The 18,900-nt window shown below is 41.9% G+C and overlaps 1 protein-coding gene across 5 annotated transcripts in view; it reads left to right on the top strand.

Annotated features, from left to right (window-relative positions):
* LOC127047504 (rab9 effector protein with kelch motifs-like) overlaps positions 1-18,900 on the top strand; it is a 90,757-nt gene that overhangs the window by 38,203 nt on the left and 33,654 nt on the right. For 4 of the 5 annotated variants that reach the window (XM_050945853.1, XM_050945852.1, XM_050945850.1 and 1 more), the window contains 5 exons: positions 8,113-8,213; positions 10,239-10,324; positions 12,447-12,528; positions 15,461-15,546; positions 17,863-17,950. In XM_050945853.1, the coding sequence (XP_050801810.1) occupies positions 8,113-8,213; positions 10,239-10,324; positions 12,447-12,528; positions 15,461-15,546; positions 17,863-17,950 (443 nt within the window). The remainder of the gene's footprint in view (positions 1-8,112; positions 8,214-10,238; positions 10,325-12,446; positions 12,529-15,460; positions 15,547-17,862; positions 17,951-18,900) is intronic. The other variant, XM_050945851.1, reaches the window with a different exon arrangement.

Genomic DNA, 18,900 nt, shown 5'->3' with positions numbered 1-18,900 from the left:
GGTGAATAGGTTTGTTCACTGTGAAAGAGTATAACCATTGTTCTGTAAAATGTATCTTTTTAAATACTTCTCTCCCTTTTTTCCCTCCCTCATGCAGCTGCACATTTTTCAAGCCTCCCTACTCCATCCCGAAGGCTATCTCAGATAAGGCGGAGGAAAAAGAAGACGCGAGACGAAATGTTCTTGGACATCGTGGAAGTAACCCGCAATGAAAGAGCTCATCTGAATGAGTGAAAGGATGTGGTATCAAATTACAGGAAAGATGCCAGTGAACGAGAGGACAGGAGGGATGCTCGAGATGAGAGATGGCGGCAGGAAGATCAGATGTGTAGGCAGGAAGATCAGAGGTGTAGGCAGGAAGATCTGCGGTGGCGGGATGCAACGCTGGGGCTGCTGCGTGATCAAACTGATATCCTCCGACGTCTGGTGGATCTTCAGGAAGAGCAGCGGGGTCACAGAGTGCCGCTGCAGCCCCTGTGTAACCACCCTCACCACTCACCATGTTCCATATCTTCCTCACCCAGACGTGTAAGAACGCCTGGGGGAAGGCTTCAGGCACCCACCCATTCCACGCCCGTGGACAGTCCAACCAAAAGGCTGTCATTACTTTGAAATGTGTTTAATAGCCTTTTCCTTTCCTTCTATCCTCCTCCCAAACCACACTCGGGATACCTTGTCAGTTCTCTGCCTCTTTTTATAATTACTTTTTAATAATGAATACATGATTTTTAAATGATAGTGACTTTATTTCCTTAAGCAAGCTGTAATCGAAGGGGGAGAGTGGGTTGCTTACAGGGAAGGAGTCAATAAAGGGGGGGGCGGTTCATGAAGGGGAAACAAACACAGCAGTCACACCGTACCCTGGCCCGTGATGAAACTTGTTTTCAAAGCTTCTCTGATGCGCATCGCTTCGTGGTGTGCTCTTCTAATCACCCTGGTGTCTGGCTGCGCGTCATCAGTGGCCAGGTGATTTGCCTCAGCCTCCCACCCCACCATAAAGGTCTGCCTCTTACTCTCACAGAGATTATGGAGCACACAGTAAGCAGCAATAACAAAGGGGACATTGAATTGACTGAGGTCTGAGCGAGTCAGTAATGTGCGCCAGCAGGCCTTTAAATGGCCAAATGCGCATTCTACCACCATTCTGCACTTGCTCAGCCTGTAGTTGAACAGCTCCTGACCACTGTCCACGCTGCCTGTGTATGACTTCATGAGCAATGGCATCAAGGGGTAGGCTGGGTCACCCAGGATAACTACAGGCATTTCAACATCCCCAACTGTTATTTTCTGGTCTGGGAAGTAATTCCCTTGCTGCAGCAGTTTAAACAGAGCAGTGCTTCTGAAGATGCGAGCATCATGAGCCCTTCCTGGCCATCCCACGTGGATGTTTGTGAAACGTCCCTTGTGATTCACCAGTGCTTGCAGCACCATTGAAAAGTACCCCTTGCGGTTTATGTACTGGGTGCCCTGGTGCTCCGGTGCCAAGATAGGGATATGGGTTCCATCTATCGCCCCGTCACAGTTAGGGAATCCCATTGCAGCAAAGCCATCCACTATGACCTGCACGTTTCCCAGAGTCACAACCTTTCGTAGCAGCAGCTTAATGATTGCTCTGGCTACTTGCATCACAGCAGCCCCCACAGTAGATTTGCCCACTCCAAATTGATTCCCGACTGACCAGTAGCTGTCTGGCATTGCAAGCTTCCAGAAGGCTATTGCCACTCGCTTCTCCACTGTGAGGGCTGCTCTCATCTTGGTATTATGGCGTTTCAGGGCAGGGGAAAGCAAGTCACAAAGTTCCATGAAAGTGCCTTTATGCATGCGAAAGTTTTGCAGCCACTGCAAATCGTCCCACACCTGCAAAACTATGCGGTCCCACCAGTCTGTGCTTGTTTCCCTGGCCCAAAATCGGCGTTCAATGGCTAGAAGCTGCCCCATTACCAGCAGGATCTCCAAAGTGCAGGGACCCATGGTTTGAGATAATTCTGTATCCATGTCCTCATCACTCTCATTGCCGCGCTGCCGTAGCCGTCGCCTCCTCCTCTCCTGGCTTTGCAGGTCCCGGTTCAGCATAGGCTGCACAAGAGTGCGCAAGGTGTTTGTAACATCCACAATTGCGGTATTAATCTGAGCAGGGTCCATGCTTGCTGTGCTATGGCTTTTGCAGAGTTCACCCAGGAAAAAAGGCGCAAAATGGTTGTCTGCTGCTTTCACGGAGGGAGGGGTGAAGCTGTACCCAGAACCACCCGTGACACTGTTTTTGCTCCATCAGGCACTGGGCTGTCAACCCAGAATTCCAGGGGTGGGGGAGACTGCGGGAACTATGGGATAGCTACGAGATAGCTACCCACAGTGCAACGCTTCAGAAATCGACGCTGGCCTCGGACCATGGACACACACCATCGAATTAATGTGCTTAGTGTGGCCGCGTGCACTCGACTTTATACAATCTGTTTTACAAAACCGGTTTATGTAAAATCGGAATAATCCCGTACTGTAGATGTACCCTTACACTGTCACCTTCTTTGGTACAATCCAGACCGCTGAGGAGCTGTGCCATCTCATACCCAGTACTACAGAGTGTCTCAATGTTTGCTACTGTAGCTCTGTTAGCAACAAGCACGCAGGTCACACTCTGAGTGTCTGTGTATTATGCAGCCAGCCCTGGTTCAGCAAACCTGACCCCAGCAGCATGTCTACAGCCTCTCAATTTTTATAGACCAGTAAACCTTTGAAATGGATTCTCCTAAAGATTACCCCGGAAAGTAAAGTTTATCTAAGCTGTGAGGAAGGTGACATAAAGTCTAATGGTGAAGGACGCTCCATGTTTTTTCATCCCCTCCTGCTGTTTGCTAAAATGCAAATCGTTCTGTTTCCTTCAGTCTCCCCCTCTCACCACCTTCTTAATTTGATGGCCCTGTTTACAACATATATGTAAATTGCCCATATTCTTTTTTTTAAGGCAGACTGTGCTTATGCACTGCTTGTAAAACACATTTTAAGAATATAATTCTGGCACATATCATAACTCTTAATACCCACCACATACATACATCACACAAAAAATATTAATGATAAGTGAGTTATTAGTTTTCAAATGATACCTCAGAAGGCATATTTTGTACAAAGATTACTACAATAGTGCATAGGCTGTGCATACAGAGGTGCTTCAAGTCACAGGTATATTTTTAAATTAAGGGATTTCTAATATAGCCATGTGATTTTAAGCAATCATTCAAAGTACTTTAAAACCAGTAATTGTCATGGAAATAAAATATTTCTCATACATTTGCATTTACCATGAAAAAAGCTTTACTCTAAAAATCACAAGTTCTGCTTTATATATCAGATGCACAAAGAATTGGTTGTAAATAGAATTTATTCTGACCCTGGCTCTGTATCTATATTTCGATGACATGGAATTACTCATTGCAAAGAAAACAAGTGGCTGGGGAATTAGTAAATAGGCTTAAATCTTTGCACCTGGGCAAGGCTTGATTAAATAGACTTCTCGCAGAGGAGTTCTGCAAGGCCTCCGAGTGCAGCATCCTACTTAGGAATGGGTGTCACACACACACACCCTGCCCTCCATTTGCAGCAGATGAAGCCTCCATGAAGCAGTGCTCCACAATTCAGAACTTCCTTTACAGCTGTCCACATCCTGCTTCTGCTGTTTACTATGAACCAACAAGAAGCTGACCAAAATAAATAGATTAGAGTACCTTTAAAAGTTTATTTTTCCTCTCAGCCAAAATGTTGCACGTTATGATTGAGATGCATTGGCAGGGCTACGTGAGTGTTCACTAAGTGTCTCTTCCCTGCCATCAGTGTCACTTTCATTAACACCATAGAAACTTTGAGCTCCAGTTCTGCACTAAGCTCCATGGACCTTCTGTCATAAACAGATAGCTAAGGGTTAATGTCTCTTTCACCTGAAGCACCTGACCAGAGGACCAATCAGGAAACCAGATTTTTTCAACTTTGGGTGGAGGGAATTTTGTGTCTGAGTCTTTGTTTTCTGTCTGCCTGCTTTCTCTGAGCTTTGGAGAAGTAGTTTCTACTTCTAGTCTTCTGTTTCTAAGTGTAAGGACAAAGAGATCAGATAGTAAGTTATATGGTTTCTTTTCTTTGGTATTTGCATGAATATAAGTGCTGGAGTGCTTTGATTTGTATTCTTTTTGAATAAGGCTGTTTATTCAATATTCTTTTAAGCAATTAACCCTGTATTTTGTCATCTTAATACAGAGAGACCATTTGTATGTATTTTTTCTTTCTTTTTTTATATAAAGCTTTCTTTTAAGACCTGTTGGAGTTTTCTTTTCTGGGAAATTTCAGGGAAATTGAGTCTGTACTCACCAGGGAATTGGTGGGAGGAAGAAATCGGGGGAAATCTGTGTGTGTTGGAATTGCTAGCCTGATTTTGCATTCCCTCTGGGTGAAGAGGAAAGTACTTTTTGTTTCCAGGACTGGGAACAGAGAGGGGGAGTCACTCTGTGTAGTTTCACAGAGCTTGTGTCTGTGTATCTCTCCAGGAGCACCTGGAGGGGGGAAGGGAAAAAGGATTATTTCCCTTTGTTGTGAGACTCAAGGGATTTGGGTCTTGGGGTCCCCAGGGAAGGTTTTTCAGGGGGACCAGAGTGCCCCAAAACACTCTAATTTTTTGGGTGGTGGCAGCAAGTACCAGGTCCAAGCTGGTAACTAAGCTTGGAGGTTTTCATGCTAACCCCCATATTTTGGACGCTAAGGTCCAAATCTGGGACTAAGGTTATGATACCTTCACACCTGCATGGAGACTCAATTAAGGTCATTAAAAGCAGCAAAGAATCCTGTGGCACCTTATAGACTAACAGACGTTTTGGAGCATGAGCTTTCGTGGGTGAATACCCACTTCCTCAGATGCATGTAGTGGAAATTTCCAGGGGCAGGTATATATATGCTAGCAAGCAAGCTAGAGATAACGAGGTCAGTTCAATCAGGGAGGATGCCCCTCGAAATTTCCACTACATGCATCTGAGGAAGTGGGTATTCACCCACGAAAGCTCATGCTCCAAAATGTCTGTTAGTCTATAAGGTGCCACAGGATTCTTTGCTGCTTTTACAGATCCAGACTAACACGGCTACCCCTCTGATAATTAAGGTCATTGGAATTCTTTAGCAATGGTCTTATCTACACTCAAAAGTTGTTACAGCTTTAACTATATTGGTTTAGGGCAGGGGTAGGCAACCTATGGCACGTGTGCCAAAGGTGGCACATGAGCTGATTTTCTGTGGTATTCACACTGCCCAGGTCCTGGCCACCGGTCCAGGGGGCTCTGCATTTTAATTTAATTTTAAATGAAACTTCTTAAACATTTTAAAACCTTATTTACTTTACATACAACAATAGTTCAGTTATATATTATAGACTTATAGAAAAAGACCTTCTAAAAACATTAAAATGAATTACTGGCACGGAAAACCTTAAATTAAAGTGAATAAATGAAGAGCCGGCACACCACTTCTGAAAGGTTGCTGACCCCTGGTATAGGGTTTTCCATGGCCAGGTGGCCGAGTAGCTGGTCTTTCAATCTGTAAGGCCAGAGAGGATGGTAGGGGGACCCAGGCCCTCCCTCTCCACTGGGTCCCAGCCCAGGGCCCTATGTAGGTCTACCCCTAAACAGGAGAGTTGGGTCTGCCCCCCAGTGTGTATTCCGTGGGTTACTTCCTACAAGTCTCTTTAGTTTGAGGCATGGCCCCACTAGTCCAAATACCCATCAGCTAGGGCTTATTTGCATACTCCCCTTGGCAGGGGAACATTGACTTGCCTCAAGTGGCTGTACTGGCTGGCAAGTTACTGATCCATCTCAACCGGCAGATATCTCCTGCCATCTCACCAGTCAGCCCCAAAATGAGCCAGCCTCCCTTCTTTTCTACCCCCTACAGACCTGGTATTGGCTGCAGGTATAGCAGGGCAGGGCTAGCTGAACCCAAAGATGTTCTTTAATCCCCACTGTACTAGGTGGCAGTTTCTTTGCTCCCTCATAGGTCCCAATTCTGCAATTGGTTGGGCCCTAAAAAAGGTGCAGGAGATGCTTACATGCTAACAGTTGAAAGATAAGGGCCTAATTCTCCAGCCCCTAAATATCCTTGTTACTCAAAATTTGTGCTCTTGTCAATTTCATTTCCATAATTTTTATCAAAATTAGTAGTTATAAAATCCCAGTTTTATAAAGGTTTATAAAGGTGATCTTCCCTGAGACCTTAAAAATTAATAAATCAGGGATTTAGGTGTATCACTGGTGACCTGCATAGGAAACTATATCCAGTTTGTATCTTTCTCTATGCTGTATAAAAAAGGCTTGAAAGTCTTGTAAAATTATATGTCTGTTCTTTGTATTAGCAATGCAGGTCTTGACGGGGCTGAAAGACTTTACAATGCCTGGAGAACTACTGAAATGGTGACATCACAACACCCCAAAGAGTGCAATTATGGGGGAGAGATTTAGTTAGACTGTTTAAAACCCTTTTGGGGGGTGTTATAGTAACACCTATTGAATTCCAATGACACATTAACATTTGGAATTAAGGGAGCATTTGTTAAAAGATCCAGCACTCTCTTCTATCACCATAAACATCCCCTATGCCTCCCAGTCAGGCTGTCAGGCTTGACAGTCCTGAACCCTTGTATTTTTATGGTGAAAAGCAAGTACTAACAAAGTAAATAATAAAGAAGGCATTCGAGCAGTCTTTATAAAGAAAGGGACATCAGACCAATTTAAAAAAAATACTTCACAGATCACATTTAGGGTTAAATTGATTCCTGTGGCTTTTATATTTTAATAAAATATTTACAGGCTAGACGTTTGAAGGTATTCAGGTATCTAAAGCTGCAGATAGATGTTTAGTGGGATTTACAAAAGTGCCTAACTCCTATTGATATCAATGAAAATTAGGTGCCTGTGTGCTCTTAAAATCCGACTGGGCATCTATCTGTATGTATAAGCCTTTAATATACCTTTAAAACTCTGGCCCTACATTACTTTTGAATACTGCAAATCCTTATTCATGATGAAAGTATGATATTGTAATGATGCTACTCATACATTCACTTTTAAGTCCAGCCTATTATACTCACATTTTGGGAAACTTTTTGGACTTTAAGAAAGCCAAACATTTTTTCATTGCAAAAACTCTCTCCTCTGTGGATTGGAAAGAAATGAGAATCAATATGATCAATGTGAACATTTCTAGAAGTTCTCTCCTGCCAGAATTCTCCTATCTATGATTTTAAGGCTGCTCTTTCTCCTTTAGGATATAAATTAGTGTAGAAATTTTCATTCTATAATGCCAATTTAAGACAGGGAATTGTTGTATCTGAGTTACTATGAAGAAATGATTTCTCGGATGTACAACTGTCTAGTCTTCGTTAATTATGCTTTAATTGGAAAATTATGTTGTTTTTTTCTTTTTTAACCAGATGATTTCTTTTGTACAATGGATTTGTTGTAGCCTTCTTATATCTACATTTATCTGTACCGGAATATATCACAGTCCCCAAGGATCACCTGAGAACCTCATGCCCTGCCCCACCCTTGACATGTCCCCTTCCTCTCTGGTCCCAAAATGTCCCTGACGTAGGATGGGGCAAGAGGAGCTAATGTAGGGCTGATTACTCCATCCCTGTGCCAGCACACTTCCTGCCATCCCTCAGGTTCAGGGGATTGGAAAGGTGGGGAAAACCACCTAAGCCACCCACCCCACCTCCATTCACCGAGCCCCACTTTAGTGCACCTGGAGAGCTGGGGGTTTAGCCCAGGATATTGAAAGGTGGATGAGGGAAGCTCTCTGGAATGAGAAGGAAAAGTGGTTGAGTTGTTTATAGATATAATGCACACATGCACATGTGCAGCTACAATATGGAAACAAGAGCTAATCCTTCTTCAGAGAAGGGGAGGAAAGCACAGATGTTGTAACACTACATTGCTAGGAGTGCAACAAACAGGATATATTTTCCCCTGTGTTGTTCTGACCTGTAATGAATAGAAGTCTGGCTTCTTCTGGTTTCAGTAATTTTGCTTACTTAGTGAATGTTAGAAAAACTGTTGGCTTCAAATGTTATTTTATTCTTTTCAGGTCAGGCCATGCTTTTGCAACAGTTGGACAAGTAATATACATGTTTGGTGGTTGTTCGGGTGAAAATATTTACTGCACTGATGTGCACGCATTGGATACAGGTATCTTTTAGAATTGCAGATGATATCCTTCTTAGTACATTTTATAGATATATAAAGTGTGATAAGAGAAGAGCAGTATCACAGACCTGTCTTACAGATCCCGTGGTACTATTTCTAACCTCCCAGCAGGATCCAGAGTTGGTGCAGAATTGCTCTGCAGCCAATACTCCATTCTGAGGACAGGATAGGCCTCTTCCATTGATAGAAGAACTAGAGAATCTGCACAACAGTAGGTACTTTAGTCAGACCCCCAAAAAGCTGCTGCATGTAGCTGTGCAAGAGCTTCTTCTGTACTGGACTCCACACAATGCTGAAGAGCTTGCACCTACTTTGTGAACTCTTGGATTGTTTCTTCCTGGCCCTTGTGCTGCAGACCTACTGAGGTTCATCTCTATTAGTGGGCACCTACAGAGGAGGGGAGGAAATTTTGACCTTTGTGTGAAGTATCATTTTTGTTATTGGTTTTTGAGAGATGCGCCATGAATATAGTCTTAAATATAAGCTTGTAAATAATACTGAAAAGGTGAATTCACAACAGAAAATTAAAGCCAGCCAAAGTATATTGAAAGAGTTGCATAGTTTATTTAATTACATTTGCTTTATTTGTAAATCTGATAGGCCTGCAAAATAGAAATCCTTAAAAGCGTCATAGAAACAGGCACACACTGCTGGAGTGTAGATGAAAATTTATCCCTTTTTTTTTCCTTCCCACTTAAATCCATCCTCACCCACCACATTTACTGTCTTCAGAGGAACCACACAGGGTAAATTGAGGTACTTTCTTGAAAAATTCTCATTGGTTCATTTCAAATATCATCTTTCCTAGGTTAGATATGAGCTAACTGATATGAAATAATTGTATTGCCTTGTCATGCATTTGGATATTGCCTCATGAAAATACATCTAGTGTATTTACAGCTGCAGACCAGATTCAGGGACAACCCAAATTATTAGGAGGGGCCAGTCATTAAATTATTTGTCTGGAAACAACTGCTTCTTTCACCCATACTGAGTCAGGAAAAAAAGACATTAGAAACAAGCTACTATCTCAAGCCCCTCTTGTGAACTGTTTGTCTTCTAGGATAAGTTAATTGAAATTTCCCTTTCTCAACTCAAACTTGAATTGTAATATGTCCAGATGGAAATAGGCCATTTTTGCAGAGACCTTGGCTTTTTCACTGTAAAGGGAGTTTTCCACTTGCAAAATCAGCTTTATTTTTATCAGAGGTTTGAGGTAAAGCTGCATGGGGGCAAATTGGATGTGGCCTCAGTATGGTTGCAAGGGGCCAAGTGTGGCCCCTGCACAACTACATAGGGCCAGAGGGGTGAACAAGACAATTTACCCCTCTCTGCAGCTGTGCAAACGTTACACACAGACCAGTCCCTGTGCTCCCTGCACTTTGGAGAGCACAAAGACAGCCTAGCCTTGGTCTCTGCAAAGGGAGGAGGGAGGAGTCAGGGCTGTGATCCCACTCCCACTCTGCATCAGTTTGTGGAGTGGAGCCAGCACATAAAGGTAGCAGAATGCTCACCTTTTATGTGCAAGGAGCATCACCGGAAATATTGTGCCAACCTCCCAAGTGCTCCTTCTGAGGCATTGCTACTTGAATGGCCTTCTCTTCAGGACAGTGACTGAAAAGCCACAATCTAGCTCAAAATGTTTCACTCCAGCTGACCTGCAAAATATATTTTCCCCTCACATTGTTTTTTCGACAGTGAGAGTTGGTGGTTTTGCACCACCCTGTCTTGTTAACCCATGAACTGTAACTATAACTTCCTTTGATCTATTAGCCTTTCAAGTAATACTTCTTGCAACAATTTACTGTGCTGTCCCACCAAGTTTTCTGCTGGTGAACTGAACAAATTGGAAGAAAATAAATCTGATCCACCACAAGTCCATTTTTGCCACGAGCTTTTAGATTATAGCTGCACTTTAAAAGGCTGTAGTATGTAAATATTATGATTTTCAGATAGCAAGGGAAATCAATGGAAAATATATAATTATGTGAGACTCTTTTCCAACAGGTTTATTAACCTGGCATCATTGTGGAGTCAAGGGAGAGCTACCCAGTGGAAGGACACATCACACATTTACAGCACACCATGACAAGGTATAGACCAAATGTCATTTTTCTGTCCTGGTTTACTTTTTCTGTAATTCCAATATGGAAGGAAGATGCAGGAATGTCTCCTTCTCAACACTTCTTAGATATATACTTTTAAAGAAGGTGTAATGAGATTTCACCTCTAGTTTTTTCTAAGCAGCAGTATGATCAAGAAGTCTAATACAGGAGTAGGAGTCAGGAACTTCTGAGTTTGAATTCTGGCTCTGGTACTATATGAGCTTATAGTGCCCTTTAAATTTTGTCTACTCAATTTGAGGCCTCATTTTCAAAGGTGCTAAGCAACCACAGATCTCATTGACTTCATATGGAATTTTGGGTGCTCGGTGCTTCTGAAAGTGTCTCAAGATGAACACAAAAAAATGGAGGCATCTGATAGAAATGGCCACTTTAGAAAAAGTTGATCTTAATATCTCTTCCCCATTTTCCCGTCTGAGAAACAGGGATAATAATACTCACTTACCCCACATAAGTGCTGTCAGAATATATTCATTAATTCTTGAAAGTGGAGTATATTTGTTCTTCAAATGTAAAGCCATATGCAAGTGCTAAGTTTTCAGTTGAGATTTCCTCATAAATATCACTGGCACAATGTGATCCATTTGTTGTATAGGTCACTTGTTCAAATTTAGCCCAGATTACTAGTTTGAATGTTATTGCTCTCTAGCTTTTTGGTCTGTGTGAGTGAGTGAATGTCCCTGATCCAGCTGCCAGTGCACAGGTGCCCACATCAAGAAACGTCACTACAGTCGGCAATCTCTTCAGAGAGACTCTAGATCAGTGATGGGCAACCTGCGGCCCATCAGGGTAATCTGATTGTGGGCTGTGAGACATTTTGCTGATGTTGACAATCCGCAGGCACAGCCCCCGCCCCGCAGCTCCCAGTGGCCTGGAACAGAGAACCACAGCCACTGGAAGCCAGGGCCTGCTCTAGGGTTTTTGCTGCCCCAAGCAGCAAAAAAAAAAAAAAAGCCATGATCGCGATCTGCGGCACTTCGGCGGCAGCTCTACCGCCGCCACTTCATTCTTTGGCGGCAATTCGGTGGCAGGTCCTTTGCTCCGAGAGGGAGTGAGGGACCCGCCGCTGAATTGCCACCAAAGAGCGGGACATGCCACCCCAAGCACCTGCTTGCTGCGCTGGTGCTGGAGCTGGAGCTGCGGGGGGCTGTGCCTGCAGACAGTCAACGTCAGCAAAATGTCTCACAGCCCGCAATCAGATTACCCTGATGAGCCACAGGTGGCCCGTAGGCCACAGGTTGCCCAGCACTGCTGTAGACTGAATGGGCATGGAGGCTGAACAAACCTCACAATTCTTGTGGCATTCTTTCCAGCACAGAGCTCATGACCAGTGGCAGAGCAATGGTGATTCCTAGCACAGCCAGTGCTTTTTAGTAGTGCATAAATGAAGGAGTTCAGTTTGCAATACTGTCAAGCGTAGAAAATAAGTTTCATGCAAACACTATGCTCACTTTTAAAAATATCATTACTTCCTGCATGACTTGCTTATGTCTCATAGTTTCCTCTGTTGCCACACTGCGCAGGTTGCTGAAAAGAGTGCTGAATGCTGTATCTTTTCTCTCTAAAGTCTACCCATGCTATATGCGCCACCTTCTGGGAATCCAACAACCTGGATGTGGAGCGATAGTACTGATTCTCTTCCTTTTCCCTGCAGTCTGAAACACCTCTTACTTGCAAATTCTGCAGTATTTTTGCATTCACTAATATGTGGACAATGTTCAGAATGCCCAAGAATCTGTCTATTTTAAGGTTTTCTATAGCCTCATTAGTGTAATAACCAAGCAGTAAATCAAGGTAAATTAGTTCCACATAGAGAGAGCCCAGTGGATTTCATTACATTGTCTACTCTTCTCTTTCCTTAGTAATAAGAGTTAATAAAAAATTAGGCTCCCCCACACACACTTCACTTATGTTTTTTTGTTTGTTTGTGTGGTGGGACAGGTGATCTCTGTGTGTTGAGAGGAGAGGGGAGTTTTCATATTGTTTTTCTAGATACATACAGTTAAATTGCAGGGAAAGAGACTTTCCATAAGATAATATTTTGAGTACAGACTCATATATATTGTATTACAGTTGTATTTCTTGCCAACAGGATATCTATTTGTTTGGAGGAATATATGAGTCTAAAGATGGTAATAAAACACCAAAGAATGATGTAATGAAATTAAGCCTAGGTGAGTAAAAATGCAAAAAGAGGGTTGTCAACCCAATTTTTTAATCACTGAATAGATCAAGATACTATCCAGAAGTATCCTATAGCTAAATGGCTGCACAAGGACATAGTATTGTAATAAAATGAACCTGAGTACATCTTTAAATATGTGTGGAGCTACATAAAAATACATCCAAAGGCACAAATGTATCTCTGTAGTCAATATATGATCAATCATTTAATAATTTACTGAAAATTTGTAAGATTTAATTAAAAGTTGTATAATATTTATACACACATATATGCTCCAAATCTAACACCACTCTCTATCCCCTTAAAGATGTTATCACGCCTTCCAGTTTTGCCTTGAATCTGTAATGTGAGGTTGTGCAGCATTTTATGGCTTATGTTAGGTTGCAATGTTTCTCTAGACAAGCTCTGTAAACCACTTTAATTCAACACTTTTTGTTGCCCAAGAGATTGCAGGAAATGCTGCCTTTGTTATCTTTTTGATCATGCAAGCCTCTGAACCTCTCCCTTCCATCCCTTGGTGAGCAGTTACTCACCCAAGTGGATCTGTAGAAGTCCTTGAGACTACATCAGCAAGTAACTGCTCAAGAGCAGGAGCAGGAGGTTCACAATGTGACCTACAGTGAGGCCTGGTCTACACTACGCGTTTAAACCAATTTTAGCAGAGTTAAACCGATTTAGCGCTGTACCCGTCCACACTACGAGGCCCTTTATATCGATATAAAGGGGTCTTTAAATCGGTTTCTGTACTCCTCCCCAACGAGAGGAGTAGCGCTAAAATCGGTATTACCATATCGGATTAGGATTAGTGTGGCCGCAAATCGATGGTATTGGCCTCCGGGCGCTATCCCACAGTGCACTACTGACCGCTCTGGACAGCAATCTGAACTTGGATGCAGTGGCCAGGTAAACAGGAAAAGCCCCGTGAAATTTTGATTTTCATTTCCTGTTTGGCCAGCGTGGAGCTCTGATCAGCACGGGTGGCGATGCAGTCCCAAATCCAAAAAGAGCTCCAGCATGGACCATACGGGAGATACTGGATCTGATCGCTGTATGGGGAAACAAATCTGTTCTATCAGCCATTCTTTAGGACAGTCAGTTTTCAAATAAGATTTCACCTGTTGTTCTAAACAAGGGACATACCAGGGAGTTGTACAATACTCATGTTGGGCTGCAGTTAGTGACTGCTTAGCACATTTTTTCTAACTGTTTTCCTTAAACAGAGAAGAAAAATGTTACACCTGTTTATAAATTCATTGTCATTTAGTTTTTCCATGTTTTTGTGCAGAGAAGCTTTTTTAACCAACTTTTTTGGTTTAAAATAAAAAAGTATATTTAAAATTAAATCGTTTCAATGACATCTTTAAAAAGTTAAATCCGAAAATACACTAGATCACTTTTCTGTGTCTTCTTTCAAGGTGAATCACTGCAGGACACTAAGTAAAAAGGAACTTTATGAGTGTAATTTATTATAGAGCCACAGTGTTGGTAAGAATTAGGGGGAGCAAGGAACTATTGGAAATATTTTCAAGAAAATTCATGCAACTTTTTTTAACCAGGGGTTTTGTTATTGTTGCTGTTGTTGTTTTCCCATGATTTCACACCCCAGAATTTCAGATGACTGAAAACTATTTGCATGGAAGCCTGCAAAAACTTGAAAAGCTACTTTTGCATGAAAATTCATCCACATGAATTTTAACAAAGTTGCTGGAGGAAGTTCCTTCCAAAACCCACATGATTGAATGGATTAAGTACAGCAGGACTGAACTGTGATCTGCTGGTGCTGAGTTGTTATTTTCAGAAGTTCTACCTTCTTGGCTATAATGCAGTATGGCAAAGGGCATGATCAGACAGGGCTCAGTCGCTGTGCTTTATGGCGCATACATAACCCCGTATTGTGAAATCTTTATACATAATTTTGTATTGGATCTATCAGAGTAACAACACAAATAGTGCCACAGAATGCAACTTCTACATCGTGTGTTCTTTGTGTCCTTTGTCACATATCATCACTCCTATCACATATCTTTTTTGCTTGACAATACATATCATCACTTTTTGTTGTGGCTCTCCCTTTGTGCCCTAAATTATTGTTTAGAGTTGTTGGTCTTGAATCAACCCTGAGATATTTTTTACTTCTATCAGCTTATTCCAGTGAACAAAGCCTTTAATGGCAGGAAGTCTACCTGGAAGTAGGATTGAGATTCAAAACACCTGTAACTCATGCTCTGCCTTGAGCTCCAGAGCCAGATAGCAATTATGAAAGTTTAAAGCTACCAAACACTTGGAGTGTTTTGTCACAAGGGTGTGAACTGAGTTCACGGTGTGTAGCTAAACAGATGCCATGTTCACTCCATAGATAGCTGCATTTCATTGATGGGCAGAGATCCCTGTATATGGAAGTGGGAAAACACTTTGGGATTACTTGAGATTAAAAGCCATTATATAAATGTAACAGATTTACTGCATTAACATTATTATCCTCCTTGACATTCCAAATAGACTTTCCTGTCATCTCCCATCCTTGGAATGTTTTTCTTAGCTGCTTATTTTGAGTAAATCTATTTTAAGACATTAACTTGGGTATACATTTCTTTTTGGAATGTGTTTGGCTTTAGTGATTTTGATTTTTCTGAGGTCAATCATTAGTCTTTGGAAGACTGAAAGATACCTGTCTGAAAGGGCCTTTCTACTTGTCATTAGAGGATTACCCAGAATTCTTCGTTTTGCATTTTCCCTGTGGCTTTCACTACTGCTGTTCTTTACTTGGCAGCTCCTATAATTATACAAATGTCTTAGGCTTGCAAGTGCTTCATGTGTAATACTGAGAATATCTAGGGCCTAATTTACTGCAAAGACATGTCTGTCAATGCGTTGACAGTAGATATGTTCTATTTTTGATTTCTGTCTTTTATATTTTACAGCAAAGATGAAATGGAAGATGCCACTTTATGTAGGGATCCCCCCCGCTTGCAGACACAACCATGTAGCATTTATTCTTCATAGCCATGTAAGTGAATGTAATGTTAAAGCAGAATTCTGCCACCCCTAAACTTTACTAACTGTGATTCATCCTTACTGATTTAAAGTGCCTACCTGCAATCTGTATTTATTCAGGCAACATACAGCTTGGCTGTTTCTTCAGTTCTTAAATGTATATGTAGTCCCCCTATAGAGCTACATTTTAGTTTTCTATTTTCTATTAAGTCCCATGTTGATTTTAATAATTATTTTCAAAACACAATTTACAATAATTAAATAGTTGCATTTAACAAAATAAAAACAGTTTATTAATACATGAAACAATGTACAGGAAGTCCAATAAATCAAGGTATTTTTCCACCCTTAAGGGCAGTAGCAGGAGCAGAGTGAAGTATGAGCAAGGCTTCTTATGGATTGTTGTCACTCACCACACTGTTTCAAGTATAAATGCAGACTTCCAAGTATTCCGCTCAGCATCTTTTTAACTGTGAAAGAGTTCTCCACAGGAGCTACACCACAAAGGCTGTTCCTCCAGCTCTTCTTCACATCCCAGCAATATCTCTGGATATCTTTTTCTCAGATTCTCTCTTGTTTTTCAGTGATTAAATTTCAAAGGTCTTTGCCTTGAGCATTTCAATACATTTTTGCAGTTGTTCATCAATTGTTTTTTCAGTGCTCTGGTGGCTGACTCTCGCACCTGCTTGAAGCTCTGGCACTCCTGGTTTCTTGTGCTTGACATTGTCTCTGCACCTCAATGCCTGTTTTGGTGCAGCTGCATTTTTTTCTTTGTACTTCAGTGCCTGTGCTTCTAGTGATTCAGTGCTACTGTAGTACCTCACCACCCATGTTTCTCAGTGGTTTAACACCAAACTTTGCATTTCAGCTTGGCTTCCATTTTGGCATTTAGCATTTGCTTCACTATTCCACATCTTTGCGACACTACTTAATGTAGCAGTTTGTCTATTAGGTACGGTGGGTGCTTCCCTGGAGGAGACTGCATCCTTTTCCTTTTCACAGGAAGTAACATCTATCATGGAAGGAAGGTTGCTCAGTAGCAATTCATGTGAATGAAACACAACTGATGTCTGTGATGACTGATGATCTTTGTGCCATCTGTCTTGGAGTCAGCCACAACGTGCATAGGTGACAGATATGCTTTCAAATATTACCCAAAGAACTTAAAAAATGTTCAGAATGACTCCAAGCACTCTTTGATAATCTCCTGGGGTACTCCTGTAAGTCCAAAACAAGGCTGTCAAGGTGTGTCACATCACAGGCTAAACTCTCAAGGCATAAAACTGAGTTGGCCAAGACCCCTGAGCATTAGGACTCAGCATTGGTGCTGTGCTGGTACAAACTGACCACCTCTATGTCACGTCCATTGTAGCCTTTTCTTCAAAGTGGCCCACACAGTCACCTCTAGCATTGTGCGGTTCCACTAAGTATCGGTTCCTGAATGCACTCGAGTGGTCTAGGAGCCTGATCTTGCAGTGATATCAAAGACAAAGCTCACATTGACTCCAGTGGTGCAGGATCAGGCCTTCAGTCCTTGACGTCAGTTGTTCTGAGCTCCAGCTTCTCAGGTAAGGAGGGACCCTCCACACGAGAGACTGCGGTAGAAGACACTGATTGCAGGCCAGCAGCGCTCCCCTGTTGAAGCTGCTAACTAAGCAGCTCTATAGTGTGGGCTCCAAACTTTCTTTTTCAGGCAGTAAATATAAACCAAAAAGTGTTTTTGTGTGTATTTTATTGTATTTATTTAACACTTTCCACCCAATAGTGTTGCCAATGCATTGGAGTGAGCAACAGAAATTACTCAGGACAATTCCTCCATGAGATTAGATGGTAGTGGGTCTTCTTTCCTTGCCAGCACAAGAACTGTGAGAACAGCTAAGGAGACTCTCTTCTGAACTACTGGAAGTCCCAAAATGAGCATAAAGTCACTCTCTGGGATTAGCTGCTCCTCTTCTTCCAGAGGGGCAGGGAGATTGGAAACATCTTCTCTAGAGGAAATTAGGGAGCAACTTCTGTAGGGTCCTGCATAGATCAGGCTGAGCAGTTCCTCTTCTCCTCTGGGGCAGGGCAGGCAGATTATGTCAGAGTCTTCTGTGTGGGGATCCCAGGCAGTGACACAGTCAGTCATTTTCCATGTAATGGAATTATACAGTTTTTTTCAAGAAGAGTTTTACTGTATTCGATTGAAGTGAGCACCAGGAACCATAAATACAGAATGTACTATACTAAAGGGCCTCTGCAAACATTAACTGATATATTAATGTGATTATGCAACCCTGCCATTATTTTGGTTTGCTATTGATCTCACTTGCTTTTTTATTGTTCCCAGCTCTATATCTTTGGTGGCATGAATGAGGAAGAAGAACTCAATGATATAATGGGGATGAAATTGATAAACCCATCAGACAGACAACCTAGTAAGTTTACTATGAATTTGGCAAATTCTAAACTTATTGTTAACTTGAAACCAATTCTTCATGTCTCTGTCCTTTCCCACTCCCATCTTATGCCAAATTCTGTGATAATATGTCTACAGAAAGACATTACTATTATGTTTGCTTAACATAGGCTTCCAGAGCTGCTGTTCACTCCTTAAAATGCTGTTTAATATATCACCTAAACTGACAGTCATGATCTCTGGAAAACATACACTCTATCTGGTCTTATAGGGCCAAGTCCTCTGAGGTGCTGAGTGCCGGCTGCGAGGAACTCAACTCCTTTGAGATTCATTGACTTGAAGATCAAATAGCAGTATGCATGTTTTCTGAAGAAAATAACTTTCAGTTAACTTTAGTAGGAGTTAAGAGCTCTTATCACCTGGTAGGATCACATGCTCAGGTATTACCTTATTTTACACTGTAAAATAGTACACTAAAATGTGCTTAGTCCCTTAATACCATAGGATTGGTTTTCCACCTATTGGGTTATTACTAATGTCACTTCACACATGGTATAAAGTTAAACTTTTACTTTTAGCCTTTTTTAAATAAGAATAATGGTAATATCAGCTAGTTGTAGTCATAGATCCAACTAAAATATTGTAAGTGTAACAGGATGCGACCCTCTGCTCACTTCTGTGTTCTTGTTCAAATGACTGTAACAACTCTGGTTTGTAAACACTCACATATAGCTTATTTGGGTTATCTCAACCACCACCTCATTTACAGTCCATGCAGCAATTCCATGTACAGTGACATACAAACCTCATCCCCCTTTTGCCAGCAGGAAGAGAGGATAGAGATCTTGCCACACAGAGATCTCCCTTTTACCAAGCCCTATTCCTATCCCTTATGCCATTCTCATTGCCCCTTCCCCTTGCACTTCCTTCCTGTGTGCCATTCTACTCTTTCAGTTAATGGGTTAACTA

Source organism: Gopherus flavomarginatus, chromosome 3, assembly GCF_025201925.1.
Source record: "Gopherus flavomarginatus isolate rGopFla2 chromosome 3, rGopFla2.mat.asm, whole genome shotgun sequence".
Lineage (NCBI taxonomy): Eukaryota > Metazoa > Chordata > Testudines > Testudinidae > Gopherus > Gopherus flavomarginatus.
Note: the sequence above shows the minus strand (reverse complement) of the source record. Positions and strands in the feature narration are given on the sequence as shown.